General features: G+C 44.8%; 1 protein-coding gene across 1 annotated transcript in view; it reads left to right on the forward strand.

The window, feature by feature from the left end:
* Positions 1 to 897: 897 nt before the first annotated feature.
* The window catches only part of PIGK (phosphatidylinositol glycan anchor biosynthesis class K), a 193475-nt gene continuing 171094 nt past the window's right edge, over positions 898 to 23278 (forward strand). Inside the window, exons 1-3 of the mRNA XM_054980074.1 lie at positions 898 to 1011; positions 10031 to 10084; positions 14472 to 14563. Coding sequence (XP_054836049.1) covers positions 913 to 1011; positions 10031 to 10084; positions 14472 to 14563 — 245 coding nt within the window. The 5' untranslated portion in view covers positions 898 to 912. The remainder of the gene's footprint in view (positions 1012 to 10030; positions 10085 to 14471; positions 14564 to 23278) is intronic.

Below are 23278 nucleotides of genomic sequence, written 5' to 3' on the forward strand. Positions count from 1 at the left end.
TTGGATTATGCACACTGAATTTTTGCGTTTCCTTTGATAGAAAATTGACTGTTTGGGGAGGGATGATATCTGGTAGGCAGAAATCAGAAGTTTCCCTTTACAGCTTTTCCATGCTAGGTAAGCTCTACATATTGATTTTTGTTTGTTTTTCAGCGGTTTGGCAGAGGCATAGAGCTTCTATTCACAAACAGTGGTGAAGCCTATTTAAAGACAGCAAAATGTGGGATGGATGTCTTCTTTCCTCTTTTGATCATGTAATAGATTTATGTATGTATTTTCTTGGGCTACTTTTTTATGATGTAGCTTAATTTTATTGTGGCATTCTAGAGAGGTAGCCATGCTAAAGAAAACCCATTCAAAAACAAAACATGTTGTAGCATTTCAAAGACTAACGTGTTTAATACTGCATAATATAATATGGCCACGTGATGGAAACGTTCACAAATGCTCGTCCCATTTTGTAATATTAGCGTTGCTTTTTTTAGTGTTGCCTTTTTCTTTTCGGGTAAGCATGGATAGATCTTTATGTGGTGGAATACTCTCGGCTGGTGAATTAGATTAGATTTTTAAAATCCGCAGCAAATCGAAAGCTTTTTGAAGCTCGGGCCAGTAGGACTTTCCCCTCAACTAGGCGCTCATGGCACAATGCTCTATAAAAAATGAGTTAGAAAATACTTAGCAGATTAAATTATAAAACGCTCATCGTATTTGCCATAATTTTAAACAACCTTGTCCAAACTCGCAACGGCTTTATGGAAGGTGGAGCGAAGCAGAAAAGCAAGACAAGAAGCCGGCCTGAAAAAGAAGCGCGGTAGCTTTAAAGACGCTCGCGCAGCCTGACGGTGAGGAGGAGTTGCCAAACTGAAGATAGCCAACGGTCTTCCTTCTTCCTGGTTGGGAGGGCCGCTTAATATGGCTGCCTCCATGCTTGCTCTGAGTTGTGGCTCTGTAGCGACAGTAATACTCCTTTGCCTGGGCTGCTGCGGGTTAGGGAGCGCTGACAGAGTCGAGGTACGCTGGGGAGGCATGGCCGGATTCTCTTGTGCGCGCTTGCTTGGCGCGTGGGTTGTGGCTCCCCGTTTTTAGTGGTGCTCCTTTGATGTATCTCGAGTAACGATTCTCTCGACAAGCATTTCTGTAAGGCTGGGGCCATTTGGTAAAACTAGCTTGGGATTTGTTTTTGGCGGCGGGGGAGAGGCAAGCGTAGTTCAGCTTGATAATGGAAAGGGTTTTTCCTGCACTGATGCACGCAGCAAACGGGTCTTCTTTATTAATTCCACGTCGGACTTGGTTATTCCTGACTGAACGTGGTAATAATATCCCAAGTCTAACATGAAACGCCATCGCTCTTGCCTGTAAAGAGCAGAGATGGACAAGGGGGCTAAAACAGCCCTGGGGAAGCCCCAACCCCTCACCTGAGGGATGGCTTGAGGGAGAGAAAGGTACTGCCATGCTCCTCCTCGCAAGCCAGACCCGGCTGGTAGGGCAAAGCTAGGGGCTACAGTGCTCCTCCTGGCTGGCTGCATGGCACCTGGGCTGGCACTGCTGCCTTCTCACTGACCCCTGAACATATTGTAGCAGGTGCAGGACCGCAAGTCGTTCAGCTGCCCCAAGTGCCTTTCTTCCATGCTGGCCCTGCCTGGTGTCAAGTAGGTGGCCCAAGCAGTGTTTGTAGGGGCTGAGCCTGGCAGCAGGGGCTCCTAGGAGGGACATTCCTCCCCTGTTGACCTACAAGGTAGGCTGCAGAAGCTGCTTGACTTGGACCTGAGTTGGGCAGCAGGAGGTGAGGAAGGATGCCTAATCTTCTCCTTCCCTGCTAGTGCAGAGTGGGCCGTAGAAGCAGAGCTCCTGCAGCCACCTTTGAAATGATTTTCAAATGGGGTCCTCAGGTTTGGGTGAGAGGCTGCTTGGCCCTGGTGTCAAATAGGCTTTTGGCCGGTTGGCATGTAAGTCTGGGCTTCTCTACCTTTGATTTCTGTGCTAATGGGAAAGCAGCAAGAGTGAAGCTGCTTCCCCCTTAGTGCATCTGGACAGCAGCAGCCCTACTACTGCTAGGGGCCAAGCACCACTTTTTCCATTCTAGAATAGTTTCATAATTCATGAAAGAAATTTTGTTTTTCTTTGGAAATAACAGTAGTAGGTTTTGTAAGAATAATATGCTTGCAGGTCCGTGTATCGTTCCCCGTGCTCTGAGTGCTGTTCCTTTTTCTACTTAAATGTAATTCTTGATATATCCCAGTATATTACTAGCTTGATACCTGTGTTTCGCTATGGTACTATTTAACTACTTTAAATTCAGTTATAATACTTATGGTATGTAACATCTTTTTTTTGAGTTAGCATCTCTAGTGAACTTTTAGGGGAAGGCTGGGAGGTGCACTTTACTTCAGGAGTCAGGACTCTCAGTAGCAACTGCATACTGTTTAGAATGTGGGGGGTGAGGACCAATCAGGCCAAATACTCAAATGACCTCTGTGTTCCAACTGTCTCGGGAGGGAGGGAGGGAGAATGAGGTGTGGAATGTTGTGAGCCCCAATCAGCCCACATATGCAAATAATCTTGAAAAGCTGGTCCAATTAGGGAAGAGTGGCCGAGCTGGCAGTGGGCGGGGGCGCAAGCAGGCAGCAGTATGCCAGCCACACAGGGAAGCCGTATCTCTTTGGGAAAACACATTTTACCCCTTTTTACCCCCTTAGGGGGCGAATTTCTTAAAATTCCTCTTTAGTGGGTGTTTATGTCATGAAAGGAATGTTCTCCCCGAATTTCTTATTTCTAGGTCTAGGGGTTTGGGCTTGGCATTGATGAGTCAGTCAGGACGCTTGTCTTTATATATATATATATATATATATATAAACTAGCTTGATTCCCATGCTTCGCTACAGTATTTAACTACTTTAAATCCAGTTACTGCCTTTCTTCAACTGTCTGCAATTTCCTTGACCTGATTTTTACCTCAGAACACAGAGTTCGTTCCACAGCTGACCAATCAGAGAGAGGGGAGCTCAAGCAGGCAGGAGCGTGCCAGGCACACAGGAAAGCCAGGCCCCACAGGGAGATTGGCAACCCTCGGGAACTTTGAGGGGAAGACTGGGAGGTGAATTTTACCTCAGGACACATGCAATGACTCCCAGTAGCAACTGCAGACTGTTTAGAATGTGGGAGGTGAGGATCAATCAGGCCGCATATGCAAATAACCTTGAAAGGTTGGCCCAATCAGGGAAGAGTGGCCGAGCTGGCAGTGGGCAGGGGTGCAAGGAGGCAGCAGCCTGCCAGGCACACAGGGAAGCTTGTGTTCCTTTGGGAAAACACATTTGAACCCTTTTTACCCCCCTAGGGGGCAAATTTCTTAAAACCCCTTCTTAGTGGGTGTTTGCATCCTGAAAGGAATGTTCTCCCCAAATTTCATGTTTCTAGGTCCAGGGGTTTGGGCTGGACATTGATGAGTCAGTCAGCACACTTGTCTTTATATATATATATATATATATATATATATATATATATATATATATATATATAGACTAGCTTGATGCCTAGCTTGATGCCTGTGCTTCGCTACAGTATTTAACTACTTTAAGTCCAATTATAATACTTATGGGCATGTAACATTTTTTGGTTTGTGTGTGTGGGGGTTGAGTTGGTTTTGTAGTATAATAGCATAGTACCCAAGCTTCACAAAAGTATTTGAATAAAACAAAGTGTGTTGATGCCGAAAACTGATGAAGTGAAATTCGAAATGTAACAGTTATTTAAGAGATTTTTAAAATGAAAAGATTGTAGTGCAATAAATAAAGTGAAAAATATGTACAACTGTTTTTTTTCTACTGAAGGACCTCTTTGTAGACCACATTGGTGGTTTTCCTCTCAGGTGCTAGGATCACCAGGTTGCTGGTTGAGCTCACTCTGGAGCAGGCCACATAGAACTGCCAATGTGAAAAGCAATCCTCCCTCAAGTCAATTCCTGCCACCTTCAGTGTCTGCCCCTGGGACTTGTTGATTGTCATAGCAAAGCGGGACTTGAGGGGGAACTGCAGTCTCTTGAATTCAAAGGGGTTCTCTGATGGTATGAGTGGTATGCGTGGTATAAACCCCAACCCCTCCCTCCCCAAGCACTGCTGGTGAACAATGTGGCCTTGTTGATGTTCCTGTGGAGGGCTTTCACTCACAGTCTGGTGCCATTGCAGAGTTTGGGTTGATTGAGGTTCCGGAGCAGCATCACTGGAGCCCCCACTTTGAGGAAAAGCTTGTGGGCTGGGAAGCCAGGAGGGTTGAGCATGTTGAGGAACTTCCTGGGGTAGTGGACCACGTCATCCATTTGCCCCTCTGAGTCACCAGATCTGTACTCCAATTCTGCCCCTTTGAGGGAATTGTGTTTCATTAATGATGGCAGCCTTGTCATTCCTGGGGGTCAGAATGGCACGCTTGCACAGCCAGTCCATGGACTTCTCCGTTATAGTGATGATATCAGGGTATATTGTGGCTGTTAGGTCTGCTAGCGTTGTTGTCACTACTGTGCCGAGATCTGCAGGTATGGTCACCTTTCCCTTGAACTGAGGATATTCTCTGTTCCCTATTTTTAGTAGGAGTTCAGCGAATTCCCTAGCAGACACCTCGTCTCTCAAGTGGACCCTCATGTTCTTTCTTAGTGAGAGTTTCCTGATGAGGGGCCACAGATACAATGCCTTGACACACCCAATAACCTCGTCAGCTCGAGTTCCCCTTGGGACTACTGGCAGAGTCTGCCAGAAGTATCCAGCCACAGCCCGGTGACTCCACCCATCACTCTCTTGTAGCCCCTGACTTCTTTGAGGGTTATGTTCAGTGCCTCAAAACTTCCTCCTTTTAGCATGATATCTGCCTGGAGGCTTCTTGGGGGCAGTAAAAGGTAATGGCTGCAAGAATTGTGAGGTGGAGTTGGACAGAGGGAGGAGTGGTGTGGTGGGCACTTTGACAGGTTAATATGAGAGGTTCACATTGAAATGGCCCCTAGAAAGGTCATGCACCATCTCCCCATGAACATTTAAAAACTCAGTTACCATACTGACTTTTATATTAAATCCATATTCAGGAGTCTTGTACTGTCTTCCTTCAACTGTCTGCAGTTTCTTGACCCGATTTTTACCTTAGAACATAGAGTTCCACAACTGAACCATCAAAGAGAGGAGGGTGCAAGCAGGCAGGCATCACAGCAGGGTTGCCAGGTCCAAGTTGGGAAATTCCTAGAGATTTTGGGAGTGGAGCCTGGATAGAGTGGGGTTTGGGGAGGGGCCTCAGAATGGTATAATACCATAGAGCCCACTCTCCAAAGCAGCCATTTTCTCCAGGGGAACTGATCTCTGTCACCTGGAGATCAGTTGTAATTCTGAGAGATCTCCAGCCACCACCTGGAGGCTGGCAACTTTATACTACAGGGAGATTGGCAACCCTAGTGAATTTTTAGGGGAAGACTGAGGTGCTTTTTACCTCAGGACACATTCAATGACTCCCTTAGCAACTGTTTAGAATGTTGGCCTCATATGCAAATGACCCTGAAAGCTAGCCCAATCAGGGAACAGTGGCTGAGTCGGCAGTTGACAGGGGAGGAGAAGCCTGCCAGCCACGCAGGGAAGCTGTATCCCTATGGGAAAACACATATTACCCCTTTTTATCCCCTTAGGGGACAGATTTCTTAAAATCCCTTCTTAGTGAACCTCTACATCACAAAAGGAACGTTCTCCCCAAATTTCAGGTTTCTAGGTCCAGGGGTTTGGGCTGGGCGTTGTTGAGTCAGTCAGGACTAGAGATGGGCATGATCCGCATTACGATCGGAAAAAACCCACGATAATGGCAATTGCATGATCAGGACCCGGCAGATCGTGCTCGGGCACAGCCAACGATCCAGCGGTCAGGAGGGGGGCTGGATTGGGTCTTGATTGGGGCGATTGTGCTCGGATCGGGAAGCCAGACACTCAGGTGCAGGGCGGATTTGATTTAAATCAAACTGATTTAAATCACGATTTAAATCACTAGTCAGTAAGGCTTGATTTAAATCATAGTTTTCTACATAAAGACTAATTCTTGCTGGTATAACTTTAATATGCAAGTAGATGAAGATTTGTAGAATAACAACTTTTCATATTAGTTTTACAGTTGTATAAAATATTGATTTTAATACTATTAGAAACACATTATAGTTAATTTATTGTGAGATGAATTATCCCCAGTTTAGGTTAATCATTCATATTTGGACAACTTTTCTGTTGTACTTTATTGGAAGGAGAAAAATAATCATTACCTTAATAATAACAATTTAAATCGTTTTATTTATTCAACTGAAACAATAACATTACAGCATATGTTATTTGCTTAAACAAACATCCATGTTTGTTAACTAATTTGGCTAAACAAAATATATATATTTTAAGAAACTTAGACTGTCAGCCCAGCCTACACATGAAAAACTTAAATACTGTCCTCTGTAGCTCACTTGTCATCTTCATCTTCTTCTTTGTTCATAATCTGGAAAAGAAAAACAAGCTTTCCTGCTTTATCGGATCTCAAACGATTTCTCAATTTAGAATGAATGAGTCCAAAGGAAGAGAATATTCTTTCAACGCCTGCAGAAGAAGCTACTGCTGTTAAAAGTGAAATCATTACTTGAACAGTCTCTAAATCCAAGTGCTTAAGTGACTTCCATCAGTTCACTGGTGTGACTTTCTTAAAATATCTTCAGCAAACATATATTTCTTGAATGGTTCCCCCTTAGCTCTGAAGTTTATTATAGTTGGCATTACAGATGGATGATTGCTGGATACCCATGTCATAGCTAACTCCTCTTCCACAGCACTTAAGTTTTGACCCTGGTACTGGATATTGACAATATTTGCCAAAAAATGAGCTGGAGACAGTGCTTGTCCCATTCGTTTTTTTAATGCTTGTAATTTAATTCTGTCCATGTGTAGTTCTGTTTTGAAGTGTTCACTCAGTTCCTTCCAAATTTCAACAGCATCAGCAATAAAACAGCTATTTTTCTGTATTTTGTTTAAAGCTTCAGAGATGGGTTTCAGGATGCTCAGCATATGTTCAACATTTCTCTTAAGCCCAATGTTGAGGATTTTGGCCGTGACAGTGCCATCTATTTTCTCTCGATTTTGTTCACAAACTGTCATCAGAATAGGCCAGTTCTTGATATACTGCTCAAAACAGTCCACCACAGAGTTCCATTTAACGTCTTGTGGGAGCGTTAGCTTGGTTCCACCCATCCTTTTCAGAGCTTCTGCAGCAAAATGATTGTTACGGAAGTATTTAGCAATTTCAACAACATTAGTCTTTATTTCTGGAACACTTAAGTCTTTGGCTAAGAGGTGCAGCAAATGAGCACTGCAACCATATGTTATTAGCTTTGTATTCCCTTCCTGCTCTTCTAAATTTCTTCTCATCTTGGATACATTTGCAGCATTGTCTGTGACCAAACTGCGTACTAGATATTTGAATTTTTGTTCACATGTTATTATAGCTTTTACTGCCACTTCTTGTAAGTATTCTGCTGTGTGTGCATTTCCTGACGTATCAATTGTTTGTGCAAGGAAGACTTTCCCTTCTTCTGTTGTTATACAAGCACATACAACAGGATCATTGTGGACATTACTCCACCCATCAATACTTAGGTTAACAATTCTACCCTCCAGAGCTGTTGCACATTGCTCCATTTCTCTGTCATACACTTTATCCAGCAGTTTCCCTGCAACATCTGCTCTGCAGGGTGGACTGTATCCTGGTCTCAGTGACTGAACCATATTAATGAAATGTGGGTTCTCAGTCAGACGGAAAGAAGAGTTCGTTGCATAAACAAACTGGGCAATTTTTTCATCAATTAACTCTTTTTCTAATCTGCTAGTTTTTATCACAAACTTATCTATGGTGGTTCCAGGAGGGAAGGGTTTTTTCTTTCTTTTAGGTGATATACTGTGGGTGTCTGATGATGATGCAAATGAAGCACTATCCGGGATGGATAACTCTGAAACTGTAGAACAGGAGGATGGTGATCTTGAAGGTGGAAAGTTTCCAGAATCCTTAATGTTGACAATGAATTCCCCTAACCAAAACCAAAGAGCACGCAGGCTCAAGGAAGTCACAACAACATGCGTTTTATGCAGTGCAGAATCAATAACTATATCATACAGTCCCAAATTTACAATATGATAAAGCCCAAACAGTGAACTGATACACTACCAATTGAACATTCAATATAAAGTTTCCATTCAGTATAAGTTCTGCTGTTATGGGGTGAATTCACTGTTAGCTATATACATGGCATAATCCTAGGCAAAGTGTCCAAGTTTGACAGTGTTAGCAGCCGAAAAGAATGTCCACGGCAAGAGTTATAATCACGGCGACAAGCTGCACCGGTATTTCTCGCTTTTACTCGTTTCAACCAATTTTCTTCTTCAGGCCGTTAGTTATCACCATCTATTAGTCACGAATCCATCTGTTAGCAACGAAAAATAATAAGGGGTTGATTCTGTCTTCATAGGTTTGTAGAACAATAGGCTTAAGGTCTTTTTCTCAACTCTGTTCATTTTCTAACATTTTTGCTGTGAAGAAGAGGCATGTGATCTCTGCTGAGCTGACACAAATTCAGTTTTGAGAACTGCAAAACCAAGCATCTGTGATAATATCTTGTAGGCAGAGAAACTGCCCAATAATCTTACAAAAACCTCTGGAAGAGCATGACATTGTGAATGGATTAATGGAATTTATTTACCAAAAAAATTAAACATATACAGCCTTATTCTACATAATTAAAAACTAATCTTTATTTCATGATGGAATAACCTTTGGATGGTAATATATTTTCCTCAAAAAGCATTTTATTTAAAAAAATCCAATTTAAATAAAAAAAAATCCAATTTAAATTTAAAAAATCCGATTTAAATTTAAAAAATCTGATTTTTTTGATTTTTTTTAAAAAAATCATTGATTTTTATCCACCCTGCTCAGGTGCCAGCAATCTATTGCCCTGACAATGGAGCCAGGGGAATGCCTGAGCTGTGTTTGCCCTCCTTCTGTCGCCCTGGAAACCCGAATGGAAGCCCAGCTTGCCTTGATCAGCAGGGCTTCCTTCCAACCACGGAGCAGCAAAGCAGTCACCAGCTGGGAGAAGACACCCAAGGGAGGGAGGGGGAAGGGGGTGTTCTGTAGCCATGGGCACTCCAATCTCATCCCTGCAAACCCTGAAAGGCAGCTCTGATGGCGAAACACAGACAGCCAAACACAAACACAGATGCCGCTGGCATCAGCCACCGTTCCTGTATTGCTGGGAACAGCGGGGCGCCCCTCCACTTTTGCCTCCACGATCCACGGATCGGAAACGGGAGATGATCGGTGTGGATCGTTAATTCGGGATCGTCATTGGTGCCGATCCACGTGGATCGTGCCCACCTCTAGTCAGGACACTTGTCTTTGTATAAATAGATTTGGTACAAGAATCAGAACATTATTTGATTTAAATCCCCTTTATCACATTATATGTTCCCAATAACTATAGTTGCTGAGAGGGACCTTGATGCAGGCAAAATGTGAAAATTCCATGTAGGAATCTTGTGTGAATACTTGTTCACATATAACAGTCCTAGTATGTATAGTTTACTGTGCATTTATGCATATTGGATTATGCTTCTTTGTAAGAAACACTTCCTGTGCGTTGTGACCATTACTGAGTTTTCTGTGGACCCTGGCCTTGATTCTCATGTGAAGTGACTTCTAAATGGTTTTGCACAGCTGGTGTGTAATGTGTTGCTACGTTCAAAGTATTGTTATATCTGACTTAGTTTAAACAAGGCAATTTGGCTCACAAATAAAACTAGCTCTGTGCTCTTCTTCTATCCAAGTACCCTGAATTCCCTAAGAGTAGATCCCTAGGAACTGCTTCTAGACCTCCTAGCTTTTAACAAATTGTCTTTGAAAGTAGACTGCCATTATATAAGCTTTTTCAGGATAGTTCAGCAAACTGTGTTTATGCATACTTACTTATTTTCTAATGTTTTTCTATCAGGATCAAGCAGAGCACTTTTTTAGAAGTGGACATACAAACAACTGGGCAGTTTTGGTGAGTTTTCTGAATCTTCAGTTCCAGAAGAATAGCATGCAGTGTGTCGCATTAAGCTACAAAACTGTATGCTAATTTTAGTTTAATAGTGATCTTGTATATTGTCACTCATTGTATGATAGGAACCTACATGCTCATTCAGGCTAAAAATGCAAATAATATCTAATATAAATGGGTTCAGAACCCCTATGAGGTGCACCAACCAGGGCAGGGGGTGTAGTGTTCCTAAAACCTGGGCAACCAAATAAATGTAAAAAACTAACATTGGGAGTTTAAGCCCCCCCCTAATAAAAACTACATCTGTGTATGTGTAGGCACATTGCTGTAGAAATCCAAAATAGCTCTTGATGGTCTATGATCTCAACAGGAGGGTAAAGTAGGATGGGATAAGAATGTGGCAAAAATGGGGATACAGACAATATGAAGGCTGGGAATGTGGACAGCTGGGAAAGTGGGGTCCAGCAAAGAAGGAGAGAGCAGGAGCAGATATGGAGGGGGACAATGAGACAGCATGGGAAGGGGACTCCAGGGGAAGGGTGGTGTTCCCCATGCAACCCCTCACATCTGCCATGCTTATACATAAATGTCTATCATGTTAGCAATCAAATGTCTTTTTTTCTTTATATATATATATTTTTAATTAAAGATTTAATACAAGAAACAATAAAACTATAAAATACAAATAAGAAAAGAATTAAAATTAAACCATAAAAGAAATTATCAAAACAACTCTTGGCAAATTGTTAAAAACCCAAGAATTATAATAAACAGGGATTTAAACTTTGTTGCATTGAGGGGATTACATCTTTGTCATTTAAAACATCTAAAACTGGTTTCTGTATTTCATATTCGAATAAAGGAACTACCATATGCGAGTTCCCAAAAAACAGATTATGCATAATCCTACCCATCAAATATTGCTCCCGGATTTTCTGATACCATTTTTTTTAGCAATGGGCCTACGAGGGATTTCCAATTCCTAGCAATGACCAGACAAGCAGAGGTAACCAACGTCGAAACAAGAGATCTGGTATTCCTATGTAGCATAGAGTCGGGCCAAAAATCCAATAGGAAAAAATCTGGGGAATATGGCAACAAAAGACCCACCATGTTGGATATCTCTTTGTGAACCACTCTCCAAAATTCCTGAACAAAATGGCATTCCCACCACATATGTAGGGTCGTGCCTTCCTGCTTACATCAAGCAATCAAATGTTTTTAAAAACTTGGGTGAAATTCAAAGCACTACTTGTGATGGTCTGTTTGTGCTTAAAATTAGATTACTGCAATGCACCTTATGTGGGTTGGCCCTTGAAATGTGTTTGGAAACTGAAGTTAGTGTTGAATGCTGTAGCCAGGATGTTGACTGGAGTGGGTCATAGCAACCATGTCACTCCACTTTTGTCTCATCTGCATTGGCTCCCATTCTGTTTCTGGGCACAGCTCAAGTCCTTAAAGCTTCAGATCAGCATACCTGAAAGACTACCTATTCCCTTTATGAAAATATCTTTCTATGGTCACCTTTGGAGGTCCTACTTTGGGTGCCCTGACCCTGTCTTCTGAGATTAAACCTTCCTGGTTGTGGCACCACAGCTTTGAACTCTCTCCACAGAGAGACTTGCTTATCCCCTTCTGTTGCTATCTTCTGCCAGCAGGCCCTTAGCAAAAAAAAATTATTGGATGTGTGAGCACCGTGAGAGGGCAGCCCATCATGCGTCTGTCCAGAACTGCCATGTTTATTCTTCTAAATAATAAAATCAAGTGGTGTATCACTCAGCCAGAAAAAATTTGCTGGGGAAGGGATAGTGGAATGAGTATAGTAGTGGGCAGCCCATCATTATTTATTTCCTTTATTTATTGTCTCCCTTTCTCATTGAGACTCAAGGCAGATTATATGATGTAAAGCATTGTAATCAAACAGCATGAGAGTCTTATTGATTTGCACAACAATGCAATAGAACTAAGATTACAAAAAACCAGAAATGCATCAGATTTCAAATATGGGACGTCCTGTTTGAAGAGTTCAGATTTCATCTTATGGAATGGTCTGCCTGAAGAGATCAGGAAATCTCCCACTCTCTTGGCTTTCCACAACTATGTAAAACTGAATTATTCAAGAGAACTTTTTGACATAGGTAATAAGGCTATACTAGAGGTGGGCACGAACTGAAATATGAACTGAAGTTTGTCATGAACCGGACCAGTTCGTGGTTTGCGAACTGGTGGTTTGTGGGAGCTCATTTCTCACGAACCGTGACGAATTTTAGCCTAGTTCGTTTGGTTCATATTTTGGTTCGTCACTGCAGAGTCTGGCACCGATCAATCAGTTTCCTAGGCAACAGGGGGGATGGGTTTCCGCAGATCTTCTGCTGACCCGGAAGTAACATTTTCACAAACCAGTTTGCGAACTGGGGCCCATGTCTAGTATGCAACTTCTTAAAACCTTATGAAACACGATGAACCACAAACTGCACAGCTCAGAATTTTCTAGGTTCGTGCCCATTTCTAGACTATACTGTAAGGAAATGATTCAGAAAGAAGTGTTGGTAAAGAGATAGGGACTGTAGACTGTACTATTATGTACTGTCTGTTGCTGTAAGTATGCACCTACTGGATAGTTTGCACATCGTTTAATATGGCATGGCAATTCGTTTTTTAATTTTGTTTTACATTCAATTTTTATACCACCCTTCAGGACAACGTAATGCCACACTCAGAGAGGTTTACAAAGTGTTTGAGGTGGGTGGGGCCAAGAGCGCTCTGAGAGAGCTGTGACTGTCCCAAGGTCACCTAGCTGACTTCAAGCGGAGGAGTGGGGAATCAAACCTGATTTTCCAAATTAGAGTCCTGCTGTTTATCAGATTTCTGCTCTTAATCGCTACACCAAACTGGCTTTCTTCTGTTTTGTTTATCAGATTCAATTTTCTGCAGTCATTAATCTATTGCATTTTTATTGAATGTCTCAGCCATTGATCATATTGATTTACACTGAGTCTCAGTGAGAAAGGCAGACTATATATAACATGAATAAAATAAAAATAAAAATATCAATCTATGCAGAAAATCGAATGGCAGAAATGTAAAACGATGGCGTAAGAGCATGATAGTATATACAATAGCTAGTAAATAGCATACATAGTAGTATATAGTTGGTTCTCTATTGCATAGCAGATGCATGCCCAGCTCTGGGGGCTGTCAGGACATCCTCACTCCCAGGTGACAGGGGAGCCACACAGAGGTGTGCACCTATATGGTATCCTGCTGTCATCCCATAGTTTCCCCCTAAGTGGACGGGCTGAGGGCAGAGTGTCATCTGCTGACAGTCGGTTAAGTTGATGCTGGGATCCGCACCCCATGCGGTGCCAATGCTCCATAAATTGTGAACCATTAGAGTTGTGGCCTTTCTTAATTCCATCCAGGTGTCAGGTGTTTTTTCTGTCACCTTGTCCATCCCCTCCATTCCCACCCCTTAACGCTCTGTCTGCAACTACTAATTCTGTTCTAGTAACTTGCATAGATAATTCACGCTTGGAAGATTTATAAGGGGATTCACACATTTCTTAACCAACTTCTTCCTTTTCCCCTTTCATAGACCGTTATACTTGAAAGACTAATACTTATTGACAAATTTTGATGGGACACAGCCCATTTTTGTACTAACGTAGCTATGGGCCTGTCTTCCAGTGGATGAATTTTTGTTTCATCTAGTGTTCTCTCAGTGATCCCTTCTTCCTGCTCTGTTTTTAATTGTTCTTTGTATGTATGTGTTTTTGGTGTGTATATTTTAATTTGATTTAAATTGTTTGAATGGTGTGTTTTTGTTTGGTTTTAATTTTTTTAATTTTTTTAATTTGTTAGCTACCTCGGTGGCCTTGATGAGGATAGGAAGGTGGGGGTATAAAAAATTAAGGCTTTCTCAGTTCATCACTTCCAAAGGCAACCTACCATAAGCCCTGCAAAGCCCCAAGGTCGGGTGAAATGCATGGAGTTATCACTAGAATGAAATACAATCCCCTCCTCTGCCCTATGTACTTTCTTATATTCTCCCTAGTCTTAATATAGCTGAAGACTGGATCTTGTGAAATGATAGGGAAGATTTGTTTTTAAATAAATAAATTAACCTAGGTCATAATTCATTGAAGTTATGCGTGCACAGTAGTTAGGGAAATCATACTCCATGTGTTTTCCTCTACTTGTAGATGTAAAATTTTTCATTTTAAAATGAAACTTGGTGTTTAATCACTTAGTGAAAACAAAAAAAAAGCTTTGGGTTGTGTTCATTATTCTTCTCTGTGCCTTCATACAAGTTTCTTGGGTTGTTGCTGTGGAAATTATTCTTCTTTTTCTTAATATCTATTCATATACTTGTGTATTTTTATCTCTTTAGGTATGTACTTCTCGATTCTGGTTTAACTACCGACATGTGGCCAATACTCTTTCAGTTTACAGGAGTGTCAAGAGACTAGGCATCCCTGATAGGTAAGAAAATCTGCTGAAGTTACTTTCCTGTTAGTAGTAGTGCTGTGTTTGTAAAAGACATGTATTTCTAGTGTTCTGATTCTGGAAGCTGCTGCACTTGCACTGCAGGGCATAGATTTGGCACATCTTTAACTATCAAGGTAAGGAAACAGTTTGTGATGTTGCTTTACTGACATGAATTTCCCAAACTGACAAGGTATTGTGGTGCCAACTTGAGTAGCCTGATTATGAGACCAGGCAAGAGGGGCAGAGAATGAAAATAGTCCTGCTGTTTTCATTCTGAGACTTCAGAGGAGAGAATCCTACTAGTGCTGCATTAAAAAGTAAGAATGGTTTGTCATTCTGTAGTAATGATTTATTCTGATTTTCAAGCATCAGTTTTATAGTTAACTTGGAAGTTGACATGTCTCCATAGAGGTGTATCTGACTGGTGACACTGCTGATTCCTGACATTATTTGCTGCTAATCTGAATATAATAGCAGGATTAGCACATGGAGAAATAGTAATGCAACATGCAGATTACTTGTTAAATAATTAGAGACAGAAACGGAATATATAAGCCCATGGCCTATTATTGATTTCTGAACAAAGACCAAAAGTTTTATTGTGTTGTATTTTCTGTGGCCCTTAGCATTTTGGGGGCGGGAGTGCTAAAAATAAGGGAAAGGCATCCCCACCAAGTTATATGGCTTTTCTGTTATGATAGGGTGGAGAGTTAATTTTCAGACGGGCTAGTCCTGTTTTTCAGACATATGGGGCTATTTAAGCTCCAGTAGTGTTGCAATGAAAATGCAACTTCAGAAATGGTCAACAAAATAAGCGTTTGTTACTAAACTGCCCTAAAAAAACTAATTTACCTTTACCATGCCTTGATTAGAAAAAACGTCATTTTAATTAACAAAGCCAAATTATTTATTGGCAGAAACTAAAAGTAATAGGACTGTTTTAATTGCTTGATTTTTAACAAAGAATCCTGCAGGCTATTTTAAGGGGAGGGAGTTCCATTTTTAGAGGTGTGCCGTTGGTTATGGACTTCTGAAGCATTTGCTCTTTAATATTAATAGTGAGAATACAGAAGGGCTCTCAGAAGCAACCTGCAAGTCACGTGTGCTCCCTTGAAAATTCCAAGGGAACTTGTTTTCAGTGTCTAGTCCTACTTGCCTTTTTTAACAACTCCACTGCCTGCTGATTGTTTCTTGTCTTTTCAATTGGTCACTTATTAATTATTTCCCTGTACTTTATTCTGCATTATTGCTCCCTTTCTGCTTCTTCCTTCCAACGCTTTTGGAGCAGCATGATGAGACAGCACAATCTCCATTCAGTTTATGGATGTCTGCAATGATTGCACCTCAACCTGCCAGTTGCTCTCAAAAACATTGTATTCTGTTAGTGAAAATTGTTATCAATAGCTTGTAAGAGTTAGTGTACTGTTGTAGCCAAGAGGAGGATTTGTGACTCTGGAAATCCTCATTCAAATCTCAGCTTGGCTATGAAATCATTAGGAAGCCTTAGGTAAGCTGGGGTATCATTATCACTTAGCAATAATATTGGCCTACCTTATAGGGTGTTGTAAGGTTACTCTGATAATCTGTGCAGTGAACTTTGAACATTTAGCATTTCTATAATACTTGCTAAGTTTTTTTAGAATCTGGTGTGCATCTGATTGGTTACCGATAGACATGGGCACAAATCGAAATATGAATCAAATTTCATGATGAATTGAGCCGATTCATGTATTTTGAAAACACGTTTCGTGGGGCTACATTTTTCACGAAATCCATGACTTTTTGGGCCGATTCATTCAATTTGTGAATGCTTTGAGCTGCCAGATAGGCTGGCGTCCATCCATTGATTCCCTAGGCAACATAGGCCCAGAATGTCTGCAGACCTTTTGTTGCTGTGGAAACCTCAATGTTAGCTCACATAACCTTGCTCAACGTTAGCTCAATGTTAGCTCACATAACCTTGATAGGCAGCTCTCCCTGCCAACCTGAGAACTGAGCAATGCACGTTTGTGCAAGTTTACCTGGGAACTGTAGTTGGAGATGCCTTCTTCTCTCTGTTTCCCTTCTCCATTTTTAAGAATGGTAATGATGGAGTAGCGCCGGTAGCGGAAGCCTCAGCAACTCTTTCTCCTGCTGCTCGCTGCTTGCCAGCTTCAGGAACCCTTCCCTGACTCTCTACCTCCCATCCTCCTGCTGCTCTGACATGACTTCTCACCCCCAGAACCACCCTCAAGCTCCCCGGAGCGGATCTACTCTGCTCGGCTTTTCCTTCGAGAACTTGGAGGTGGAGGGGAGAGGGCATATCAGCAGCAGAAGGACGGGAAGGAAAAGTCAGCAAAGAGAAACTGAAGAGAGGAAAATCCAAGCAGATCCACTTCGCTTGACTTTTCGTCCAGCAGTGGCAGAAAGCAGGAAGCCAGGAGGATGGGAGGGAAAAGTCAACAAAGAGAGCCTGAAGAGAACTACTTGGAGGGTGGCTGGAGGAGAGCCTGCTGAAGTCTCCCTGTGAGTTTGGCATCTCTAGGTATGAAGGGGGCTGTTGAAGTGCCCCAGGTTCTGATGATTCACGAATAGAGATGGGCATGGACCGCATAACGGACCTAATTTCGTCACGAACGTACCCAGTTCGTCCTTCGCGAACATGCAGCCCGTGGGCGCGTGTTTTTCTCACGAAACCACCGAACATTGGGGCTTTCTGTCCGTGTGTCCGTTGGCCCGTCATGCCAGGATTCCCGCTCAAACAATTTCCTCGGCAGCGGTGTGGAGCCACCTTCCCCGTTTGGAACACACCAATCTTAGCCCAGGAAACCTTGATTGGCAGCTCTGTCAGCCAATCAAGAGATTGTCAGAGATCACAGCCTTTCTGTATAAAAGACAAAGCGTGTGAAGAGCCGCTCCAATTTTGCTGGTGCGGGGACGCAAGTTAGCTTAGCAACTGCTTGCTGTGGGGAAGCAGTTTGTGAGAGCGCGGCTTGTGCCTTGGGGCTTTGGGGCTTCTGCTGCAAGAGAGCTTTCTCTTTTCTCCATTCCTGTTTAATTTTTTTCTCCTTGTTTTTATTCTAGAGCACTTTAAAAGAAATCCTTTTACTGCACTATTGGGTTACTCTGATTTCTTTCTGCATTTTGAGTCCTTGGGTTCTTCTCGGACTTAATCCCCCCTCCCCCCCAAATCTCTTCCTTTTTTCTGGGTTGCCGGTGGGTTCTATTGTGCTGTGACACCACCCCACTCACAGACCCACAGTGGGTGCAAGGCAGCTTTGGGCGTTGTCTGCTTGAGTTCTTGCCTTCATTCCCCCACTTTTTTTTTGGCTGCTGATGAGATGCAAGGGGAGGAGGACTGCTATTAGGCTCTGTGAAACACCTATTCTCTGATGACCGGCAGCACGTTTTGGGGGGCTCTCTCTGCTTCACTCCTTTCAAAGCCTTTTTAGTGGCTGACTTGGGGGGACATTTCCAGCCTGGCTTTTGAGGTGCAGGGGGAGACTGCTACTGGCCTCTGTGAAACACCTACTCTCTGGTGACCAGCAGCTCACTTTGGGGGGGCTCTCTGCTTCACTCCTTTCAAAGCCTTTCACTCCCTAAATAGTGGGTGACTTGGGGGGATATTTCCAGCCTGGCTTTTGAGGTGCAGGGGGAGACTGCTACTGGCCTATGTGAAACACCCACCCTAGAACCACTGGCAGCAGGTTTTGGGGGGCTCTCTCTGCTTCACTTCTTTCTAAGCCTTTTTCACTCCCTAAATAGTGGGTGACTTGGGGGGATATTTCCAGCCTGGCTTTTGAGGTGCAGGGGGAGACTGCTACTGGCCTCTGAAACACCCAACCTAGGAACACTGGCACCAAATTCTGGGGGGCTCTCTCTGCTTCACTTCTTTCTAAGCCTCTCTAGAGTGTCTTTTGTGGTGCATTCTTCCCTCAACTGGGGTTCAGCTGGGTGCCACTTGGCTCTGCCCTACCCTGCTCCAAGCTTTTGGGGCTGTTTGCTTCATTTAAAATTCTCACTCGTTTGTAGAGATCTTTTCTCATAGCACCATGAGGGCTGGAAAGAGGAACAAGAGTGGTCGTGGTGGGAAGAATTGCAAAGGTTGTCCTGGGTGCCCATTGGTGCCCAGTACAAGTGGCACCCGGGACAGGGAGACCTCAGAGGCAGCACCTCGTTCTACAGATTTGCTTTTGGGGATCAAGGAGCAGGCAGAAGAGCTCTCAGCGTTGCCCACTGAGGATCAGCTGCCAACACTCTCCGTGGATCAATCTCAGGGGTCACTGGAGGGTCCAGCAGAAACATCCAGCTCCTTCCCATCCCAATCTTCTGTGGCTTCCCCTGCCTGCATTCCCCCACCCGGCCCAGCCGCACACTTCAACCATTAAGGCTTTGTCCTCCTCCTGAGCCACAGATTCCTGGTGTCCGTTTTAACCCCATGCTTTGGCGGCACTTCCAGACCATCCCAAACAACCCATGTTCGGTGCGTTGCCAAGTCTGCAGTGCCATGGTGCGTAGGGGCGTGGATCCCAAACACCTGTCGTCCAGTGTCCTCCGCAGGCATCTGCAGAGACATCACCCAAGCCTGCTGGCTCAAGAAAAAACATCAAGCAGTGGGGTGAAGAGGGCTGCTGAGCAGGGAGAAGGGCAAGCGGAAAGGGAGTCCACCCCTAGTCAGAAGGCTCACACCCCTGAGAGAGCTGTGAGGGGGAGTGGAACTTCTAGGCAGGCTACCCTTCAGGAACTTGTTCCCTCTGGCTCGTCCCTGCCAAGCAAAAGATTCAAGGGGAAAGCTCAGGAGGCAGGAACTCATGTACTGGCTGAGATGATAGCCCTGGATGGACTTCCTTTGTCTGTGTTGGAGGGTGTGGGCTTTCACAGGGCAATACATCATTTTGTACCCTGGTTCACGACGCCCTCGCAGCAGACTGTTGGCCGGCGAGTCTTGCCCGCCATCTACAACTGCGTGGCAGAGATGGTCAGGAACCAGCTGGCAAGAGCAAGAGGGCGGACTGTGCACTTCACAGCAGATCTGTGGAGCAGCTGTCATCACGGCTACCTCGTCATCACTGCCCACTGTTGGCAACCGGAGGACCTCTGGAACACCGCGGTCAAATTGGGGGCCCAAGAGGAGGCGCCATCCCTGCCGGCGGGCTACAGAGTGGTTCTGCTCCAGGCACGGGGGATGGATGCGGATCAGAATGGGAAGAACATTGCCACTGTGCTGAAGGGTTCACTGAGGGACTGGTTGTCCCCAGGCGATGCTGTCCGTGGCTACATGGTCACGGACGCTGGTAGAAACATGCTGGTGGCCCTGAATGAGGCATCCCTGGAGGGCATTGTCTGTCTGGCCCATAAGCTGCACCTGGTCGTGGGGGATGCTCTCGGGTTGGGTAGCACGGTCAAGCCCAGCTGGGACCAGGGAATGTTGGAGATGCGCAACCTCTTGGATGGCTTTCGTCGTCTCAGCACCCACTTTTCTCACAGCATTAAGTCTGCCCGACAGCTGCACAAGAAGCAGGGGGAGGGGGGAGATCCAGAGCACGACCTCTTCCAGGACATGGCAACCCATTGGAACTCCACCTATGTGATGATAGCTCGTCTGGTGGAGCAAAGACATGTGTTGCAAGACATCATGTCCTCAACACCCATCATGCATGCAGGAAATGTGCTCAGCACCAGCTCTGTGGACTGGCTAGTCCTCTCTCAAATGGTGCGTATCCTCAAGCCATTTTGGGACACCACTGATCTCCTCTCTTCCTACCAGTCCAACCTGGGGCAAGCCATCCCCCTGATTTATGGGCTGGATCGGGCACTGGCCAAAGAACTGGAGCGGGGGGAAACCCTTCCAAGTGTCAGGGACTTGGTGAAGAGGTTGCAGGCAGGAGTGGTCGCCCGCTTGCATCCTCTCTGCAAACAGTGGCCGTACAGAATGGCCTGCATGTGCGATCCACGCGTGAAGGGCGCCATTGCCATGCACCAGTGTGAGCTAGAACGATGGAAGAAGGAGCTTCGCAAAGAGGTTTGCAGGTTTCAGGCTAAAAGACACGGCCAGAGGGAAGAGGGCACGGAAGAGGTGCTGGTGGCTGAGGAGCCGGAGGAGGAGGAGGAGGAGGGGGGGAAGTGGCAGAGGATGAGCCTGGCGCTTCAGCCCATGAGAGCCCACCATACTCCAACTACTGGTCCTCAGTGCTGAACTGGGAGGTTGCTGGCATGAGGAAGGATAGATGGCACCTGCAGAGGACTCAGCAGAGGTGATGGTGCGGGAGTACCTTAATGAGACGCCAGAGTCCCCTGAATCCAATCCCCTCGAGTACCGGGCACATAAATCTGTCATCTGGCCAGACCTCTCGTCTGTGGCCATGAATTTCCTCTCCTTCCCTCCCACCAGTGTCCAGACTAAGCAGGTGTTCTCCCACCTGGGAGACATCCTCCGTCTCCGCCGCTCACGCCTGGATCCCGCCCTAGTGGATCAATTGGTGTTTATCAAGATCAACCTCCCCCTGCTGGGGTATCCTTCCCTGGACCTTGGGAACCCGGAATCTTGGCTCTGAGAAACCCCAGTCTCTCTCTGCACCGATGGCACATTGCTTCACCTTAAGTCAGGCTCCAGAGCACCCCCAGTCCATGTTAGGAAGCCCTCCTGAACTCATCCATTCTTCCCAACCACAGCTGCCTTCCCTCTCTGCTCCAGACTTTCTCACCTCTAAGCCTCTCCCTTCATAATCTCTTATGTCCTGCTGCAACCTAACAGCAAATCCAACATCCATCATTTCAATACCCACTCTCAGTAGATCCTCTGTCCTGAAGGAGAGGCTATGAGTCTGGTTTTCTGGACCATCAGTCTGGCCCAGCATCTCCTCTCTCTGTCCTTTCTTGTTGTGGCTTTCTTCAATTTCATTATTTTGTGCAAGTTCAATTTTGCTTTCACATCAATGATTAGGATACAAACACAAATTAAAAGGAAATCACATAACAATTTCTTTTTTAGAAAATATTTTTATTAATTGTCACATAACAATTACATTAACACATTCTGTACTGTCCTCCTGTCCTTTGACTCAACTTAAACTGGGACAAATTTGTAAAAGAACACTGTGCTGAACTTGCTTGTGGCATGGGGCTCTGCACAGGCCCGTTTCAGATAATTAAGTTGAAACTATGGGGTTCCTCTCCCATTTCACTCGTATCAAATCCTTGCTTGTGGTGCAGTGCTCTGATCAGGTCATGCTCAGATCTGTGGTGGTCCCCACATCACAGGGGCAGGGCCTCCCCGAGTGTGGAGGCCAGTTTCAGCAGAATGCAGGGCATGTGCAAGGAGGGGTGAGGCCAGGCCACCATCAAAAGACACCTCTCCGATGTGGCGGCCGCCCTCTCCCCACTTACCTCCAACCGGGGCCAGTGAGGGCCCCCCCGCAGGGAGGGTGTGGCCACCGTCGATACCCACCTCTCCCACTTGGTGGCTGCCCTCTCGCCAGCCACTCGAACCCCAACCAGCATATCCTTCCTTTGCCAACGCCGCCACGTTCGGTGAAGTGGGTTTGGTCGGCGACCGTCCTGCTCCCGCGAGCACAAGGGCCCCTCTGAGGGTCAATCCCCAAAGTCCGGTGACAAGGAGGACAGTGGCCCAGGTCAGCTTGCTTGATAGCAAGCAAGCTGACACACCACGTCACTGAGGTGGGACTCGTTGTCCACTTCCCAGAGGCCCCTTCTGAACAGGATAGCATGAGTTTCCTTCCCTCAAGGTGTGGAAGACATCCTTTCCCTCCCTCGCGTGCCTTCCATTCCAGCAAGGGGCCTTTGAATTGCTGCATGATCTCCTGTTGCGGAGTTGGCTTTCACTCAAGTCCATCCATTCATTGGCCATCATGGAGAGTTAGTCTCCCTGCCCCTGGACAGGGCATCTCTTGTTGATGCAGCCCCATGTAGGTGGGTTTTGTGGGCAGCCACCTCTCCTGGACAGGAGCACAAGTCTCTCTCCTTCCCCCAAGGGCGGGTAAGGATCAGTCAGAATAGGGGAGGGGAAGTTGTTGTTTGTCTCTTTGGAAAAGCGATAATCGAGGAGCGTTACATGCGAACCTTTGGTGGGGAAAGTCAACTGAAGTGAAAATCTGTGGGAAAACCAAGGCCTTTTCTGACTCGAACCGGTTCTCGAACCGGGCCTGCTCCGTTAAAAGTTCATGGGCCGTGGGCCGTGGAAGCCCATGAACCCCGAACCTGCGGTCCGTAGGCAAATGCTGGTCCGTGCCCATCTCTATTCACGAAACTAACGAATCGTATCGTAAAATGGGTCAATTTCGTGGAAGTTTGTGTTTTGTGATTCGTGGAACATGATGAAATGCGAAACTCTCATTTCATTTCCCCCTCGTTTCATGCCCCTCCCTAGTTACCACAAGTGAAAGCAGCACAGGCACTGTGAACAACTAACTAAACAAAAAATGTGTCAAAATTAAATTAACAATATTGAAAGAAATCTTCAGTCTCATGTATTCATTGAACCATATAACATGACTGCCACAAAGAACTCAGAGGCTCTACAATTAATCAGTCAGACATTCAACAATAAAGGTCACAAACTTGCAAAGAGACTGCAATATTCAAGTACAATAATAAAGTGCAATATGCTCATCTGAAATAAGTATCAATAAATATAGGTAAGAAAGTGACCAGTGCTTATAAATATAAAGTGACAGTGCCTAGAGTTACAAGTAACATACAACATTCAATATT

Source organism: Eublepharis macularius, chromosome 5, assembly GCF_028583425.1.
Source record: "Eublepharis macularius isolate TG4126 chromosome 5, MPM_Emac_v1.0, whole genome shotgun sequence".
In the NCBI taxonomy this organism is placed as follows: domain Eukaryota; kingdom Metazoa; phylum Chordata; class Lepidosauria; order Squamata; family Eublepharidae; genus Eublepharis; species Eublepharis macularius.